The 16,166-nt window shown below is 36.4% G+C and overlaps 1 protein-coding gene across 2 annotated transcripts in view; it reads right to left on the bottom strand.

Moving 5' to 3' along the window:
* LOC123564734 (zinc finger MIZ domain-containing protein 1-like) overlaps nt 1–16,166 on the bottom strand; it is a 273,352-nt gene that overhangs the window by 157,934 nt on the left and 99,252 nt on the right. Inside the window, exon 3 of one of the 2 annotated variants that reach the window (XM_053537386.1) lies at nt 12,710–13,219. In XM_053537386.1, the coding sequence (XP_053393361.1) occupies nt 12,710–12,769 (60 nt within the window). In that variant the 5' untranslated portion in view covers nt 12,770–13,219. Of the gene's footprint in view, nt 1–12,427; nt 12,536–12,709; nt 13,220–16,166 lie in introns of those variants that run through there. The other variant, XM_053537385.1, reaches the window with a different exon arrangement.

Raw genomic sequence — 16,166 nt, 5'->3', positions numbered from 1 at the left:
CAGAAACAAAAATACAGTGGATGATCACTTGTAAATGAAGCTATGTAAAATTAATTCTAATTAAAATATTTTCCAATTTTCTATTGGTTTAAAATGAAATATCTAGGCCAACCGCTATAAAAAAATCTGCCTTACTAAACAATAACTCAACAAACCTAAGTGAATTAATACAGAACAGGATTTCACTGTAGCAGCTGCTTGTCTAGCATGTGTATTCTGGGGGAAAAAAGGTTGTAAAACCAAGTTTTGAAATAAGTCCTAGAAAACTGCATTGTCATTGGTCAATTTCGAATCTGAGCTCTGAAACAGCCTATCAGATACTCAAATTTCTGAGTCCGGTCCCAAACTCAGTTTTATATTCTTGGGACCAGTATTTGGAATGTTCAACGCACCAGCAACATTCTTACCCATGACCTCTTGGTCAAGTGAACAGTGGACATGTATTTATTTCACATTTAAAATTTATCCGCTATAACTGAAACTAGTAAATTATTTTTGTATAATAATGTGATAAAGCAACAAACATTTTACAGTTTTTCATCTTATATTTGGTGGGGCCCTAAGATCTTTATCTGAACCAATTGAAACATGTGTATTTCATCTAAACATGCAATTATAAATTGCTTAGCAACTCAAAAGAACACTCTGAAAATATTTCTCAGCAAATATAAAGTTATTCTTGCATGTAGGCCAAGTGAATCTTTTCTTTACAGAATCCTGTTAGAGCCACTTTATTTGTTGCCAACAACTTTATAGTTATTGCATTAATTCTTTTAGGACTGTTAAATGTCACTTCTCCTTTTATATTTGTATGTTTAACCCATACCCTGCTAAATTTCTATAATGAACTTGTCCATCTTTCAATTTGGACACTGGTCGCAAATGCAGAATCAATCGTGTCCAGCATGATAAGGGTTACGGTGGTTTAGTAATTAAAGGTGGTCAGTTAACCTAGGCAATGTTCCTGGGTATGTTAAATGGTCTAGATCACTTGCATCATCCAGAAGAGACCGAAAATGGAACAAAAAATTCTCTATATACAGTCATGTACTCTACCTAATGGGCTTATCATGCTGGCATTACATGTCACTGGTAGGTATTCTTTTTTATAGTGGTGACAAAGCAACAATTTATTGTATTATTTGCACAATGGTTGTGAAAAATTAAATGGCTCTGAAAGGATTCCATAGTTGTTTTGATATGTTTCTCTACAACAAAGAGGGGAGGTAGTAGAGAAAGCTTCTCTGGTTTGCTTGATTTATTGAAATACTTGGCACTTACTTCTGGAACATATTCATACACAATCATTCCAGTTTAATCAGAAGAGGAGCTAGTTTAAACACTTGAGTTAAGATTCTGCGAATTCATTTAGCTAATTTGAGAAGAAAGCCCTAAAGTTTACAACTTGGAAAAATGATACTAGTGTCACACAAGGAGGTGTGACCATGACATCAGCCAAAATCCAACCAATGACCACCTGGTTCAGATAAGATGACATCTTATAAACTTAACTGCAGTTCCCTAATTTCTTTTCATAATTCTGACTGTAGAATTGTGTTTTTTTTCCTTCTCAAGGAAATTTAAAGACAGCAAATCTGCTTTTTTTTTTGTTTAAGAAAATTTCTGCTGAAAATCACATTTGCCTTCAGTGGTTTGGATAAAATTATTGATAGCATTTACTCACAAGGGTCTTAAATACTCATTTAATGCATTTGAATAAAATATCACTCTGCTTTAATCCATTTCAATTTGCTTTTTTTCCTAGTAATGTCATTTCAGAAATAAGATGCAAGAGTTTAAAATTGTTGTTTTTGTTTGGAGACGTAATTCTGAAAGAAACTTAGAAAGTATGTGGCAATTTATCCTTAAGCAGAACCTTTAAACAAGAGGGTCATGATGACCCTGAATCGCTCATCCGGGTAATATGAGCCACATGTTTCGAATGGCAAACTGATGCAAAAATATTAGAAGGTAGGTCAGTAGGTCAAATTCATTGTCACTGAAAGTCAGTTTTGAGACTGGTGTGCAAAACTGTACATGTCATCCAAATTTCAAGGCTGTATCTTAAAAAACAAGAAAGTAGGTCCGTAGGTCAAGGTCACAGTCAAGTGACTCCTAATCACTTAGGGTCATCAGGTAATTATAATTAAACAGTCTAGGAAATATGATCTGATCATTTTTGAAGTATTTATTCCTATATAAGTCACATAACAAGTGACCCCCAGGGCGGGGCCTCTTTTCACCCCAGGGGCATAATTTGAACAATCTTGCTAGAGATCCACTAGGCAATGCTACATACCAAATATCAAAGGCCTAGGCCTTAAACTTTCAGAAAAGAAGATTTCATTTTTTTTCCTATATAAGTCTATGTTAAATTTGGGACCCCCAGGGCAGGGCCTGTTTTCACCCCAGGGGCATAATTTTAACAATTTTGGTAGAGGAACACAAGGCAATGAAACATATCAAATATCAAAAGCCTAGGTCTTGCAGTTTCAGGCAGGAAGATTTTTAAAGTTTTTTCCTATATAAGTCTATGTAAAACTTAAGACCCCCAGAGGCAGGGCCTCTATTCACCCTAGGGGTGTAATTTGAACAATCTTGATAGAGGACCACAAGGCAATGCTTTATACCCAATATCAATGGCCTAGGTCTTGCAGTTTTAGACAAGAAGATTTTCAAAGTTTTTTCCTATACAAGTCTATGTAAACTTGGGACCCCCCGGGGTGGGGCCTCTTTTCACCCCAGGGACACAATTTGAACAATCTTCATAGAGGACCATTAGATAATGTCACATGCCAAATATCAAGGCTCTACGTCTTGTGGTTTTGGACAAGAAGATTTTTAAAGTTTTTCCTTTTGGTTGCCATGGCAACCAGAGTTTAGCATGGAATTCAATTCTTTGAACAATTCTGAAAGGGGGCCACCCAAGGATCATTCCTATGAAGTTTGGTGTAATTCTGCCCAGTGGTTTTCAAGAAGAAGATTTTCTGAGAAAATGTTGACGGATGCACGGAACACAACACACGTCACACGACGGACAACGGACATTGAGCGGTCACAAAAGCTCACCATGAGCCTTTGGCTCAGGTGAGCTAACAAAATAGAGAGGGAACCATGTAACCCATACAAGGACCAAAGTTCTTGGCAAAGATCCATCAAGTAGTTCATGAGAAGAAGTTGTTAGGTTTTCCCTGATGTTTTATGACTCACATCAAATACTTTTTGATATACATGCAACACAAACTTCTTTACCATTCATGCATATTTTATACTTAATCAAGAGCCATAATCCTGGTCTGATGGACAGGAGTCCCGAACAAGCCCAGGTACACAACTTAGCATGCGGGATAATATTACTATTATGTTTCATGACCATAGGTTAATATGTTTTAAGACAGATGTTAAAAAAACTTATATGTCCTATTATGCATATTTTTGACTATTCAAGGGCCAAATATTATATAACTTGTCTGGCTGAGTGAAATCTTAAACAAAACCCCAGATACTGAATACTTTAAGGCCCTTTTTATGCATATTTTTAATAAGTCTAGAGCCGTAACTCTTATTTGACTGCATGACATCCCAATTAAAACATCAGGTGTACAACTTCACAATGCTGAATAACAATCTTACAAGGTTTGATGACTCTGGGTCAAATATTGGGCAGGGGCAGCACTTAGAGGTGCCCTTGTCTGTCCATCCACTGTCTGTCCAAATTTGTGTTGTACAGGGCAGCACTTAGAGATGCCTTTGTCTGTCCATCCGCTGTCTGTCCAAATCTGTGTTGTATATATCTCAAAAACAAAATTAAAGGGGGCAAAAAGATTGAGTGAGGACCATATAAGGATGTCAAAGACTAAGTTTGGTGAAGATTTCTCCAGTGGTTCCTGAGAAGAAGTGGAATCATGTGAACATACTTGAGAGCGGTCCAGAATGCTACCAACCAAGTATGATGTAATTCTGACAAAACATTTCAGGGGAGAAGTCATTAAAGTAACAAGTCGCTCACCTGAGGAAGACCTTGACCTAATTAGATCTTGCTTGTAACAAAGCATTAAATAAAAAAACATTTTTTAAAAATTAAAAAAAAAAAAAAATTAAAAAAAACTTTTAAAGGTATTTCTATTTTTAGCTCTAGCAGCCTAAAAGGGGCCAAGTGCCCCGATTTAAACAAAATTGGGAAAGGACCTTATAATGATACCACAGACCAAGTTTAATGAAGATCCATCAAGCAGTGCATGGTAAAAAGTCGTTTAAAGGTATTTCTATTTTTAGCTCTAGCGGCCCCTGAAAGGGGTCAAGTGCCCGTATTTGATCAAAAATGGGAGAGGACCATATAATGATGCTACAGACCAAGTTTGATGAAGATCCATCAAGCGGTTCATGAGAAGAAGTCGTTTAATGGTATTTCTATTTTTAGCTCTAGTTGCCCCTAAAATGGAACAAGTGTTTTTTTGAACAAATTTGGGAGAGGACCATATAAATGATGCTACAGACCAAGTTTGATGAAGATCCATCAAGCGGTTCATGAGAAGAAGTTGTTTAAAGGTATTTCTATTTTTAGCTCTAGTGGCCCCTAAAAGGGGTCAAGTGCCCCAATTTGAATAAATTTTGTAGAGGACCATATAATGATGCTACAGACCAAGTTTGATGAAGATCAATCAAGCAGTTCATGATAAGAAGTCATTTAAAGGTATTTCTATTTTAAGCTCTAGTGGCCCCTAAAACGGGCCAAATGCAAACATTTGAACAAAGTTAGGAGAAGACCATATAATGATGCTACAGACCAAGTTTGATGAAGATCCATCAAGTGGTTCATGAGAAGAAGCTGTTTAAAGGTATTTCTATTTTAAGCTCTAGTGGCCCCTAAAAGGTACCAAATGCCCTAATTTGAACAAACTTGATAGAGGACCTCACCAGGATGCTACAGACCAAATTTGGTGTTATTCTGACCAGTAGTTTTAGAGGAGAAGATGTTTAAGTAAAAATGTGGACGATGAATGCCGATGACAGACCATCCACCCCATACTTCGGTTCAGGGGAGCTAAAAATGTTGATGCAGTATGACCAACAATCTGCCTATACTACTAGCACACCCTGAACAAAGTTCAGATGAGCTGAAAACAATATGAATTCACATATTTTGGTTTGATGTGAAGTGCCCCTATGTGAACAAATTTAAGACTGGAACTTACAAGGTTACTACAGACCAAGTTGAATGAAGATCCATCTATCAGTTCATGTGAAGAAGCTGTTCAAAGGTATTTCTATTTGTAGCTTTAGTGGCATCAAGTGCCGCTATTAGAAGAAATGAAGAGAGAACCTTACAATGATGCAACAGACAAAGTTTGATGCAGATCCATCAAGCAGTTCATGACAGGATGTCAAATACAGGTATTTCGTTTTTCAGCTCTAGTGGCCCTGAAAAAGGAGCCCCGAGCGTTACCATTTGAAAAATTTGAGAGAACCTGTTAATGATGCAACAGGCCAAGTTCATGAGAAGAAGTCATTTAAAGATGTTGCTTTTTCTATTTTTATCTCTAGCTGCCCATTAATGGGGGCCAAGTGCCCCCATATTAATAAACTTGTGAGAGGACTTTGCATGGATGCTACAGACCAAGTGTACTTATAGCTCAGCATCAACAAAGTTCAGGTTTTGTCAATGGAAAACAAACAAATATTTCTTATTTTCAGTCTTATTTAATGGTAAATGTAGACTAATTAAAATGCATGTTAATTCAATTAGTAAGCAACTAAATTATGTCATCTGAGTAATATGTACACTGCTCTTAATTACTTTTTAATTGTTGCAAATATAAGAAACTGATGTTTTGTAGGTGGTGAACCTTTTTTTATGAACTTTTCTAAAAATCAGGATGGTAACAATCAAAAGGAGGCATTTTCCTCTCTTAAATTGCTTCAAAATGAAAATTAAGTAATTTCAGACTCTGGAAGTCACTGACTTTGGCAAACAAGCTGATGGGATGGGTATAAATTGAAAATCAATCAAGTATAAAGTGCTGGTGGCCGGTAAGCACATTTATGACAGTTTTATCAAGCTAAGAGAACATTTAGACCAGTTTTTTTCAAACTAAATGAGAATATTAAGGCCAGTTTTATAAAACTAAATGAGAATATTTATGGTAGGCCAGTTTTCTAAAACTAAATGGGAACATTTAGGCCTGTTTTATCAAACTAAATGAGACACTATTATCAAACTTAATAAAACCAAATATTTCATTAAATCAGCGTTTAGTTTATTTCATTTCATTAAATTAGAATTTAGTTATTTCACTTTTTGACATAATGCTGGCCATCAGCATTTAGTAATAAACTGTAGTTTCTTTGCAAAAATTAGAGAAACAGACAGCTCCTTTTGCTATTTCTTATGAAATAGAGTCTATAGTAGATGGTCATTGATAGCATGTTCCTTATTCAACATACTGAACTCGCAACAGTGACTTGTATTCGTAACGTTGTTGTTTGAAATGTTTGTGAAAGCTGGCAGCCACAGGGATTCCAGTGTTTCAGCAGTTTTCAGACTAAACTAGATGTAGGTGCATAGACCAGTGGTGTCCCGGTTACTGGATATGTGTTTCTTGTTGACAATGCAAGACAAAGTAAACTTTCAAACTTTCATATAACCTTGGGTTTGAGGAGTCAGTCAGGCAATGGGTGTAAGGATACTACAAAATATCATCAAGAAATGCAAAATAGAAGAAACATAGAAAGAAAAAACTTTTTTTTGGAATGAAGAGGACAGTTGGTGTGGGAAGAGGATGAATAACTTCCCATTCTGAAAAATGTTTCTATGATTTTTCATGACTCAAGGTCAAATATCTTTTGAGATGTGTGACACAAACTTTAAGGGGGAAACATAACAAAACAAGACACCAGTTACCATATAACTTGAGAGCCCTATATGGTCCACCTGACCAAAATGGGTATATGATAATTATCAACAAACTTGGTAAAGGCCCATTTCACAATACTACATGCCAAATACTAAGTGTTTGGACAAGAAGATTTAAGAAGTTTTTCTTATAAAAGGCTATGTATAACAAGTTAACCCCATAGCTGGCAGCGGCACAATTTGAACAATTTTGGTAGAGGACCAACAGACAATACTACCCATCATATACTTAAGCCCTGTGCCTTGTACGCATGGAAAAGAAGGTCATTTTAAGGTTTTCCTTCTAGTTGCTGCGGCAAACAGAATTCCATGTGAAATGGAATTCTTCGAATAATTTTGGTAGACCATCCAGTTGAAGTATGTGAGCGCAATTGGTTTAAGTGGTTTAGGAGGAGATTTTGTATGGAGCAACTGTGGAGGATGGACAGACACAATGGGCATCCCAAGAATCCTATAAACTTGCCATGTGCAATACCTGCTCAGGTAGGCTTAAAACTTAACCAAAAGTTGCTAATTCAAACAAGAGGGCCATGATGGCCCTATATCGCTCACCTGATTAAGACTACAAATGTATTTAAGATGAGTATTGAAATCTGTATCAAACATTATACATGTGGTCCAAATGTTTTTGCTGTAGCTTCAAAAGCAAGAAAGTAGGTCAGTAGGTCAAGGCTAAGAACATTAAAGACAGGTATTGAAATCTTTATCGAAAGTTATTGACATGGTCCAAATTTCTATACTGTTAAGATCGGTGTGCAAAACTGTATACGTCATCCAAATTTCAAGGCTGTATCTTAAAAAAAAAATGTAGGTCAGAAGGTCAAGGTCACAGTCAAGTGACCCCTAATTACTTGGGGTTATCAGGTAATTATAATTAAACAGTCTAGGAAATATGATCAGATAATTTTTTAAGTATATTTTCCAATATAACTCATATACAAGTGACCCCTGGGGCAAGGCCTCTTTTCACTCCAGGGGTATAATTTGAACAATTTTGTTAGAGAACCACTAAGCAATGCTACATACCAAATATCAAAGGCTTAAGCCTTGAACTTTCAGACAAGATTTTTTTTTTTAATTTTTCCTATATAATGTAAAACTTGGGACCCCCGGGCAGGGCCTCTTTTCACCCCAGGGGCATAATTTGAACAATTATGGTAGAAGACCACTAGGCAATGCAACATACCAAATATCAAGTGCCTTGGCCTTTCAGTTTCAGACAAGAAGATTTTTAAAGTTTTTTTCCTATATCAGTCTATGTAAAACTTGGGACCCCCTAGAGAGGGCCTCTATTCACCTAAGGAGCATAATTTGAATAATCTTAGTAAAGGACCACTAGGCAATGCTACATATCAAATATCAAAAGCCTAGGCCTTGCAGTATCAAACAAAAAGATTTTTAAAGTTTTTCCTATATAAGTCTATGTAAAACTTGGTACCCCCGGGGCAGGGCCTCTTTTCACCCTAGGGGCATAATTTGAATAATTTTAGTAGACGACCATAAGGCAATGCTACATACCAAATATCAAAGGTCTAGGTCTTGTGGTTTCAGACAAGAAGATTTTTAAAGATTTTTCCTATAGAAGTCTATATAAACCATGTGACCCCATGGGCGGGGGCCATATTTGACCCTAGGTTAATTTGAACAATCTTGGTAGAGAACCACTATATGATGCTACATACTAAATATCAAAGCCCTAGGCTTTGTGGTTTTGGACAAGAAGATTTTTTAAGTTTTTCCTTTCAGTTGCCATGGCAACCAGAGTTCTGCTTGGAATTAAATTCTTTGAACAATTTTGAAAGGGGGCCACCCAAGGATCATTCCTGTGAACTTTGGTGTAATTCTGCCCAGAGGTGTTCAAGAAGATTTTTCTAGGAATTGTTGACGGACACAGGACGCACGACAGACATTGAGCGATCACAAAAGCTCACCATGAGCCTTTGGCTCAGGTGAGCTAAAAAGCCAACTTAACTTTTTGAAAATGCCAAATAAGTTATGAAACTTGGCATTATGCATGTCACATCATCAAAGTGAACACAAGTTTGAATTTCCAATCTATTCCAAAAAGAAACTAGAGGTGCTTTTAAGAAAAGCGCATGACTCCCACAACTGCCTAATCATCTGAATAGTAACTTTGTCTTTGTATACTGTTTGTGGACTATTGGTATTCACATGCTGGAGTAACCGGTCTACAATACTGTGTTAGTAGTGGTAACCGGCCACAATGCTGCACTGGTCTACAATGCTGTGTCGTTAGTGGAGTGGAGTAACCGGTCTACAATGCTGTACTGGTCTACAATGCTGTGTCGGTAGCGGAGTGGAGTAACCGGTCTACAATGCTGCACCAGTAGTTGTTTGTAATTATGTTCAAGGGCCATAATTCTGAAGCATCTTGGCCGATTTAGCTAGTTATCCAACTTGGCTGAAGTCTTATGTTCAAACACATTTTGTTCAAGTTTGGTGAAGATTGGATAAGAAATGTTCAACTTAAAGTGCGGACAAGCTTTGTGACAGACACAAAGACAGACAGACAGACAGACAGGCAGACAGGAGTAAATCAATATGTCTCCCACACCACTGTGTGGTGGGAGACATAATTACTGAGAATTAAGCTTACACACACAAACTTAGGGATGCTGATGCCAATGAACAGTCAAGCTAATAATACTGAATCTGTGAGAGATTTTCTTCCGCTAAATGGTGTTGCCAGTTATACACTGTGTTACCTGTGTCTGAATGTCTGGAAATCTTCTTACAGAAGAATCAATCTACTTATAATTCAATGTCTTTGCATTTTACAAATTTGTTCTTAATTTCAAGCAAGGTATGTTACATACAAGGAATCAAAGAGAAAATATTATGACAATTAAATGCCACCACTATTTATTGTAGGCTATACATAGAATTGCTGTAATACTACCACTGGCATCAATAATATCTGCATTTAAGGAAAGATAGTTAGCTGTTGGTGTTTGAAAGGTATGGCCTTCAGATTAAATGTGGCAAAAACAATTTATAGCTCAATAAAGGATATTCCTGTAATCTGTTAAAGATATTAACACATCTGCTCTTTTATTCAGATTCCATCCTCAAGGTATGTGGTGTTAATAGGCTGTCCATCATCAGTCTATTCTGGAATTCTACTGCTTTTTGTTACAACAGGTAAAGACTATCAAAATATTACACAAACATCAGATGAAAGCAGCAATCACATTTCAAACCAACTGCAAAAAAAAGGCAGCAATGCTCGATATTCCAAAGCCTTAATTGTTAAATAAACAAGTTAGCAAAGTATGAATCTATTCCTAGTAGTGTTTCAAGGGATACCAGCTTACGTTTAAAAACTTTACAAACAATTGCCAGGTCAAACAAGGAGCTGCGTTCAATAAACGCTTGATGCCCCTGTTGGCATCCTTGTCAATACAAAGCAACCTAAGTCCAAAACCAGGTCAAGGTGAAACTGAGGTCAGGTGATGTTTGAAGATGAGGAATGGTCACAGGTTTCATCTGTATTAGTATCAATTCATTCTTGTAAGCGGTATTAATGCTAGACGAAATGGTCCCATTTTGTTAACCAAGAGATGGCCCATATGAAGCAACCTAAGTCCAAAATGAGGTCAAGGTCAAAGTCAAACTGAGGTCAGGTTATGTTTGAAGATGAGGAATGGTCACAGGTTACACCTGTATTAGTATCAACTCATTCTTGTAAGCGGTATTGATGCTAGACGAAACGGTCCCATTTGGTTAACCAAGAGATGGCCCATACAAAGCAACCTAAGTCCAAAATGAGGTCAAGGTCAAGGTCAAACTGAGGTCAGTTGATGTCTGAAGATGAGGAATGTTCACAGGTTACATCTGCATTAGTATCAAGTCATTCTAGTAAGGGGTATTGATGCTAGATGAAACGGTCCCATTTGGTTAACCTCGTACGGACGGACAAACGGACGGACGGACAGGACGATCACTATATGCCTCCCGCATCAGTAGCTGCCGGGGGCATAAAAAAGTGACATAACTATGTCCATCTGAAAGGAAGTTTTGTATTACATTTCAAATTATCACAATGAAACAAATTTCTGATCACACTTGTGGTAACTGAAATTCCTGCTTGCATACAAAAACTTTACCAACAATATATCAAGTCTAAAAAGGGACACAATTTTGTAAAAAAAGGCAAGTAGAGTTATGGAACCTATTCACTGTATGTCAGATCATCAAAAAGAACATGTGTGTGCAGTACATTCCAACTACTTTGCACAGTTTGATGAACAAGTCTTTAATACGCAACATCAAAGGAAATTTTGTAATTTATGTCAACTGGTAACAAGTTTTTAAAGATTTTTCTTTAAACTGACTTAGTGGCCTAATTTAATGTAAACAGATGTGTAAGAGGTCATTCCACATATGCTTCAATAAAATAGGTATAAATGTATTGTCAGGAAAACTGATGGACATGTGGAAATGAAAAACATATGTTCCCCGCCACTTTGCAAGCAGAAATTGTAAAATGCCAAAAATTACGGATGATAACTCCAGTGAAAATCACAGAACTGTAACATTCCAACAATATTCACAACTAGGCTTGGCACTGATCACTCGTGTGAAGTTTGGTGGAATTCTTAACAGTGGTATAGGAGTAGTAGCACAGACAGCATAATATTATAGAGTTATATGTCCACCGAAAAATCTGAAAATACCAATGATATATACAACTACTCTTCACATTGATCACTTGTGAGGTTTGGTAAATTTCTGCTCAATGGATACATCATGTAGTGTACAAATTGTAAAATACAACAAATCAAGGACCATAACTCTGCTGAAAATCAATGAACCAGAACAGGTAAAAATATGCGTAGTAAGGTTTGGCAATGTTCACTCCTGGTTTGATGGAAATCTGCCCAATAATGTCAAAGAAGTGAAACATCATGAAATTTAATGAATCATTGGCCATAACTCTGCTGAAAAACATCAAAGTGGAACATGCTTAAGAAACGCATAAGCTTGGCAATGATTACTTATGTGAAGTTTGGTGTAACTTCTCCAGGTGCAACAACAATGTAAAATAGGACAAATCATCGCCATAACTCCAATGAAAATCAATAAACCAGAACATGCCAATAATATGCATAATGAGGCTTGGCACTGATTACTTTTTGGTAAGTTTGGTGTGAACCTGCCTGGCGGTGTGGGAGGAACTGCCTGGGCAAACTTTTAACAGACAGACAGCACTTAAACTATATGTCTCCCTCACAACATGTCTTTTTGTTTTATATGTCTGTCTGTATCAGTTATAGCTCTGTCATCATGCTGTGAACAGACATTCCCTGTCTACCCTTAAATGTTACATCTCAATGATCAATGTAAATTAAATTACCTGTCTTTTACATGAAAATTTGTCACTTGTTTGTTTTCTATGTCTATCCATATCAGTAATGGCTCAGTCATCATGCTGTGAAATGACATTCCCCTTCTATCCCCAAATGTTACATCTCAGTGATCAATGTAAATTACCTGTCTTATACATGAAAGTCTGTCATTTATTTGTTTGATATGTCTATCCATATCAGTAATGGCTCTGCATGTCATCATGCTGCGGAATGGCATAACCCTTCTTTCCTCAAATGTCACCTCTTAACTGTTAATGTCACTTACCTGTCTTATACATGAAAGTCTGTCATTTATTTGTTTGATATGTCTATCCATATCAGTAATTGCTCTGCATGTCATCATGCTGTGGAATGACATTACCCTTTTATCCTCAAATGTCACATCTTAACTGTTAATGTCACTTACCTGTCTTATACATGAAAGTCTGTCATTTGTTTGTTTTATATGTCTATCCATATCAGTCATGGCTCTGTCATCATGCTGTGGACAGACATTCCCCTGCTGTCCTAAATGTTACATCTCAATTGTTAATATTGCATCTCAAAACATGAATGTCAGCTTTTGACCTTCAAAGGACAATGTCACACCTGTACATTTAAAGCCAGTGTCAGTTTCACACAAGAATGTACAAACAACCTTTGACACCTGATCACATGATCAGTTAGTCTACCAATACCAAGTTAATGTTGCATCAGGTGTCAAGTGTGTCACCAGCTTTATTTATTTTTATCCAATCAGTAATAAGCTTTGTAATTAGTTCTCCAATCAGAAATCTGTTCTGTAACTGCCAAACTTGGTAGTACTATCCAATCAGAAAATAGCTCTGTAGATCTTCATCCAATCAAAAAGACAGAAATGTTCCAAGAGGAGGCAGCAACAGCAAACACCTCATCTAAATGTCAGCAATTGTGATATCTGAAAATAGAAAATAGCATTTCTAAAGAATTGCTGACTGCAATAAATAACCACATTGTGTAATTCTGTGGTATGTTCTAGCAAAATTCTGTTTTATGTAAAAAATCAGACAATCTCAGAAAATAGGCTAAGATTGTCCATAGTGTCACATCTAAAGAAACAGATCAGAATATAGAATACAATACAAATATAATTATATAATACAGAAATATATCATATGAGAGGTTCAGAAAGTCAGCTGAACATGATTGTTTATGTGCAACTGGGTTAGAAAGCTGCAGTAGATGAAATATTCATATTCAAATGTGTAATGTCATCACTTTAGCCAACTGCATCTGTAAGCTTGATCCTGTAGTGTTATGAGTAATGTTTTATAGCAATTAGTGTCATAAAAGCTAAAAGCTTATTGTGTAATGCTATCTTTTGAATTGCAAATACTGGCATCTTACAAGGAGGGAGTTCAAACCCCAGGACCCAGTTGTCTGAAATGTTAACAGGTAATTAAGAGTTAGGTCAAGGTTTAGGACATTTTGTTTCTATCATCACCAAAACATAGAAAGTAAGAGCTGTTTTACATGAAAATGAAAATATATAAGTCTACAAAAGCATCTTCAATTTACTGACATATGTATTGAATTCTGGAAAGGGACTGCATGAAGAAGCCATACTTCTGGACAGTTCAATGCCTTTAAGCACACACCATATTTAAAGAACTGTTACAGGTCTTTGTTTTGATGCAATTTCAATAATGTCCCAGTGCTTTAACTTCACATAACTAGGTTAAACACCAATTTGAACTATTGTTTACTTTTGATTCTTTATAAATGGCATTCTTTTATAAAGGGGGGGGCAACTTCTGAGGAATAATTTAAGAATCCAATCGTACAGGACAGTAAGGTAAAACATGTATCAGATAGGTAGATTGTTGGTAAAAATGTTGTTCTTTTACCAAACATTTCTGAGATTTGGTGGCTACTCCCATTGTGGTGTCCTTGGGCAAGGCACTTTATAGCAATTGCCTCAGCTGACCCAACTGTAAACGGGAACCGGCAAATTGCCGGGGGTGTGATATAATTGGTTTTAACTGTTCTTAAATTGGGGTTGCTCAAAAGCTCTACAGACCTTATGTTCATTGTTTCACAAAGTGACAAAAACTTACCTTTACTTTACCTTTACCATTTGAAGAAAAAGAAGATCAAAAAGCTGTCAAAACTGATCTCCTAAACCAGAGCTGTCTGAGGACAGCACAGCTCGACCATTCAACAGCCTTATAAACTGAATGAATATAAGAGGAAAAAGGGGCACAACTTTACAAAAGTGCAATACACAGTTATGGAACCTGTACAATGAAGGTCATTTTATAACAGCTGACAAGTGTTTGAAGTTTCAATTCATTCCCATTAGTCGTTACTGAGCTACCTACTTACATACAAAAACTTAACCAAAAAATTGCGAAGTCGAAAAAGGGGCATAATTTTGTAAATAAGCAAAGTAGAGTTATGGAACTTGTGTAATGCATGTCAGATCATGACAATGAATAAGTGTGTGAACTTTCAATCCATTCCCATTAGTGGGTAATGAGATACCAGCTTACATGCAAAAACTTAACCAAAAATTGCTGCTAAGTCGAAAAACGGGCATAACTTTGTTTAAAAGCAAAATAGAGTTATGGAACCTATCCATTGTAAGTCAGGTTATCACGGTGAATAAGTGAGTGAAGTTTTAATCTGAGATACCAGCTAACGTGTAAAAACGGGGATGCAGATGCGGATGCCGACACACGGGTGAGTTCAATAGCTCTATTTATTCTTCTAATAGTCAAGCTACAAATGATATTCATCTTATCAAGGTAAATCAAAGCAACATTTCAGCCTAGTTTACAGATACTTCTCAGTGTCATCAGAGAAAGAAAAAACCTGTGTGTACCTCATTTATGTTCATAAGCACACTTATGAAACAATTATGATATATTAACATGAGGTAAATATGTTAACAATGACAGCTAGATTGTGAGCAGACAGATATACCATGTAAAATATCATGTAATCAGCCAGGTAAAAGGCAATGAGTGTAAGTTGACAGTCAAGTGACATTCACAAAGACACTTATTTTCAAATTCAAGCTGACAGTGTTATCTTTTAATTTTGTGCTCTTGAAAGAATATTAATTTACATTCACTGCGACCCTAACCCCCTGTTACTTATTCACATATGTTGACAGTCGTTTATCATCCTAGCTGAAGAAACTTGGTATGAGGTCCATAGGAAGACCTTAAGGTTGGTCTTCTTTAATCTCTTTGTTTATATAAATAGTGGATCAATTTCAAATGGTTTTGCATCAAAATGTTAATTTATTTGTGAACAGTGTGAGGATAAGTTTGACCTGTAATCAGTCTATTGATATATATATATACAGTCAAACCTGTGCTAAGGGCCACCCTGTGAACATAGTTCCTAACCCTTAGCCTGCTAAATTTCTAAAATGGACTGGTCCATCATTTAATTTCAAGAGTACCACTAATTATTCAAAGGGGTGTTAACTGAAAATTTACTGACTGAATAGTGAACAGTGCAGACCATGATCAGCCTGCAGATCCGCACTGGTGGCAAAGGCAGAATAACTCGCCGCCAGCAGGCTAAAGGCTACAGACCACTAGTTTCATTTCAGATTTAAAAACCTGTAGTGCATTAAACCTGCTAAAGACCACCTTTAAATAAAAGGATAATTCTAGCACCCATAAGCCTGACCTTTATATATTGGTTTGACTGTACTTTCATTCTTTCAACTTAGCATAATTCAAAAGAGATTGCAGAACTTCCATCAGTATTGTTCAATTAAGCTCCTTTAAATAGCAAATTAACATAATTCAAAAATGCCTGCAGAACTTTTGCCAGTATTGCTTAACAAAGGTTTCCAAAATCATCAGCAAGTTTAACAAAGTTCCCTT

Source organism: Mercenaria mercenaria, chromosome 2 (genome assembly GCF_021730395.1).
Source record: "Mercenaria mercenaria strain notata chromosome 2, MADL_Memer_1, whole genome shotgun sequence".
In the NCBI taxonomy this organism is placed as follows: Eukaryota; Metazoa; Mollusca; class Bivalvia; order Venerida; family Veneridae; genus Mercenaria; species Mercenaria mercenaria.
This window is presented reverse-complemented; position numbering and strand designations above follow the sequence as displayed.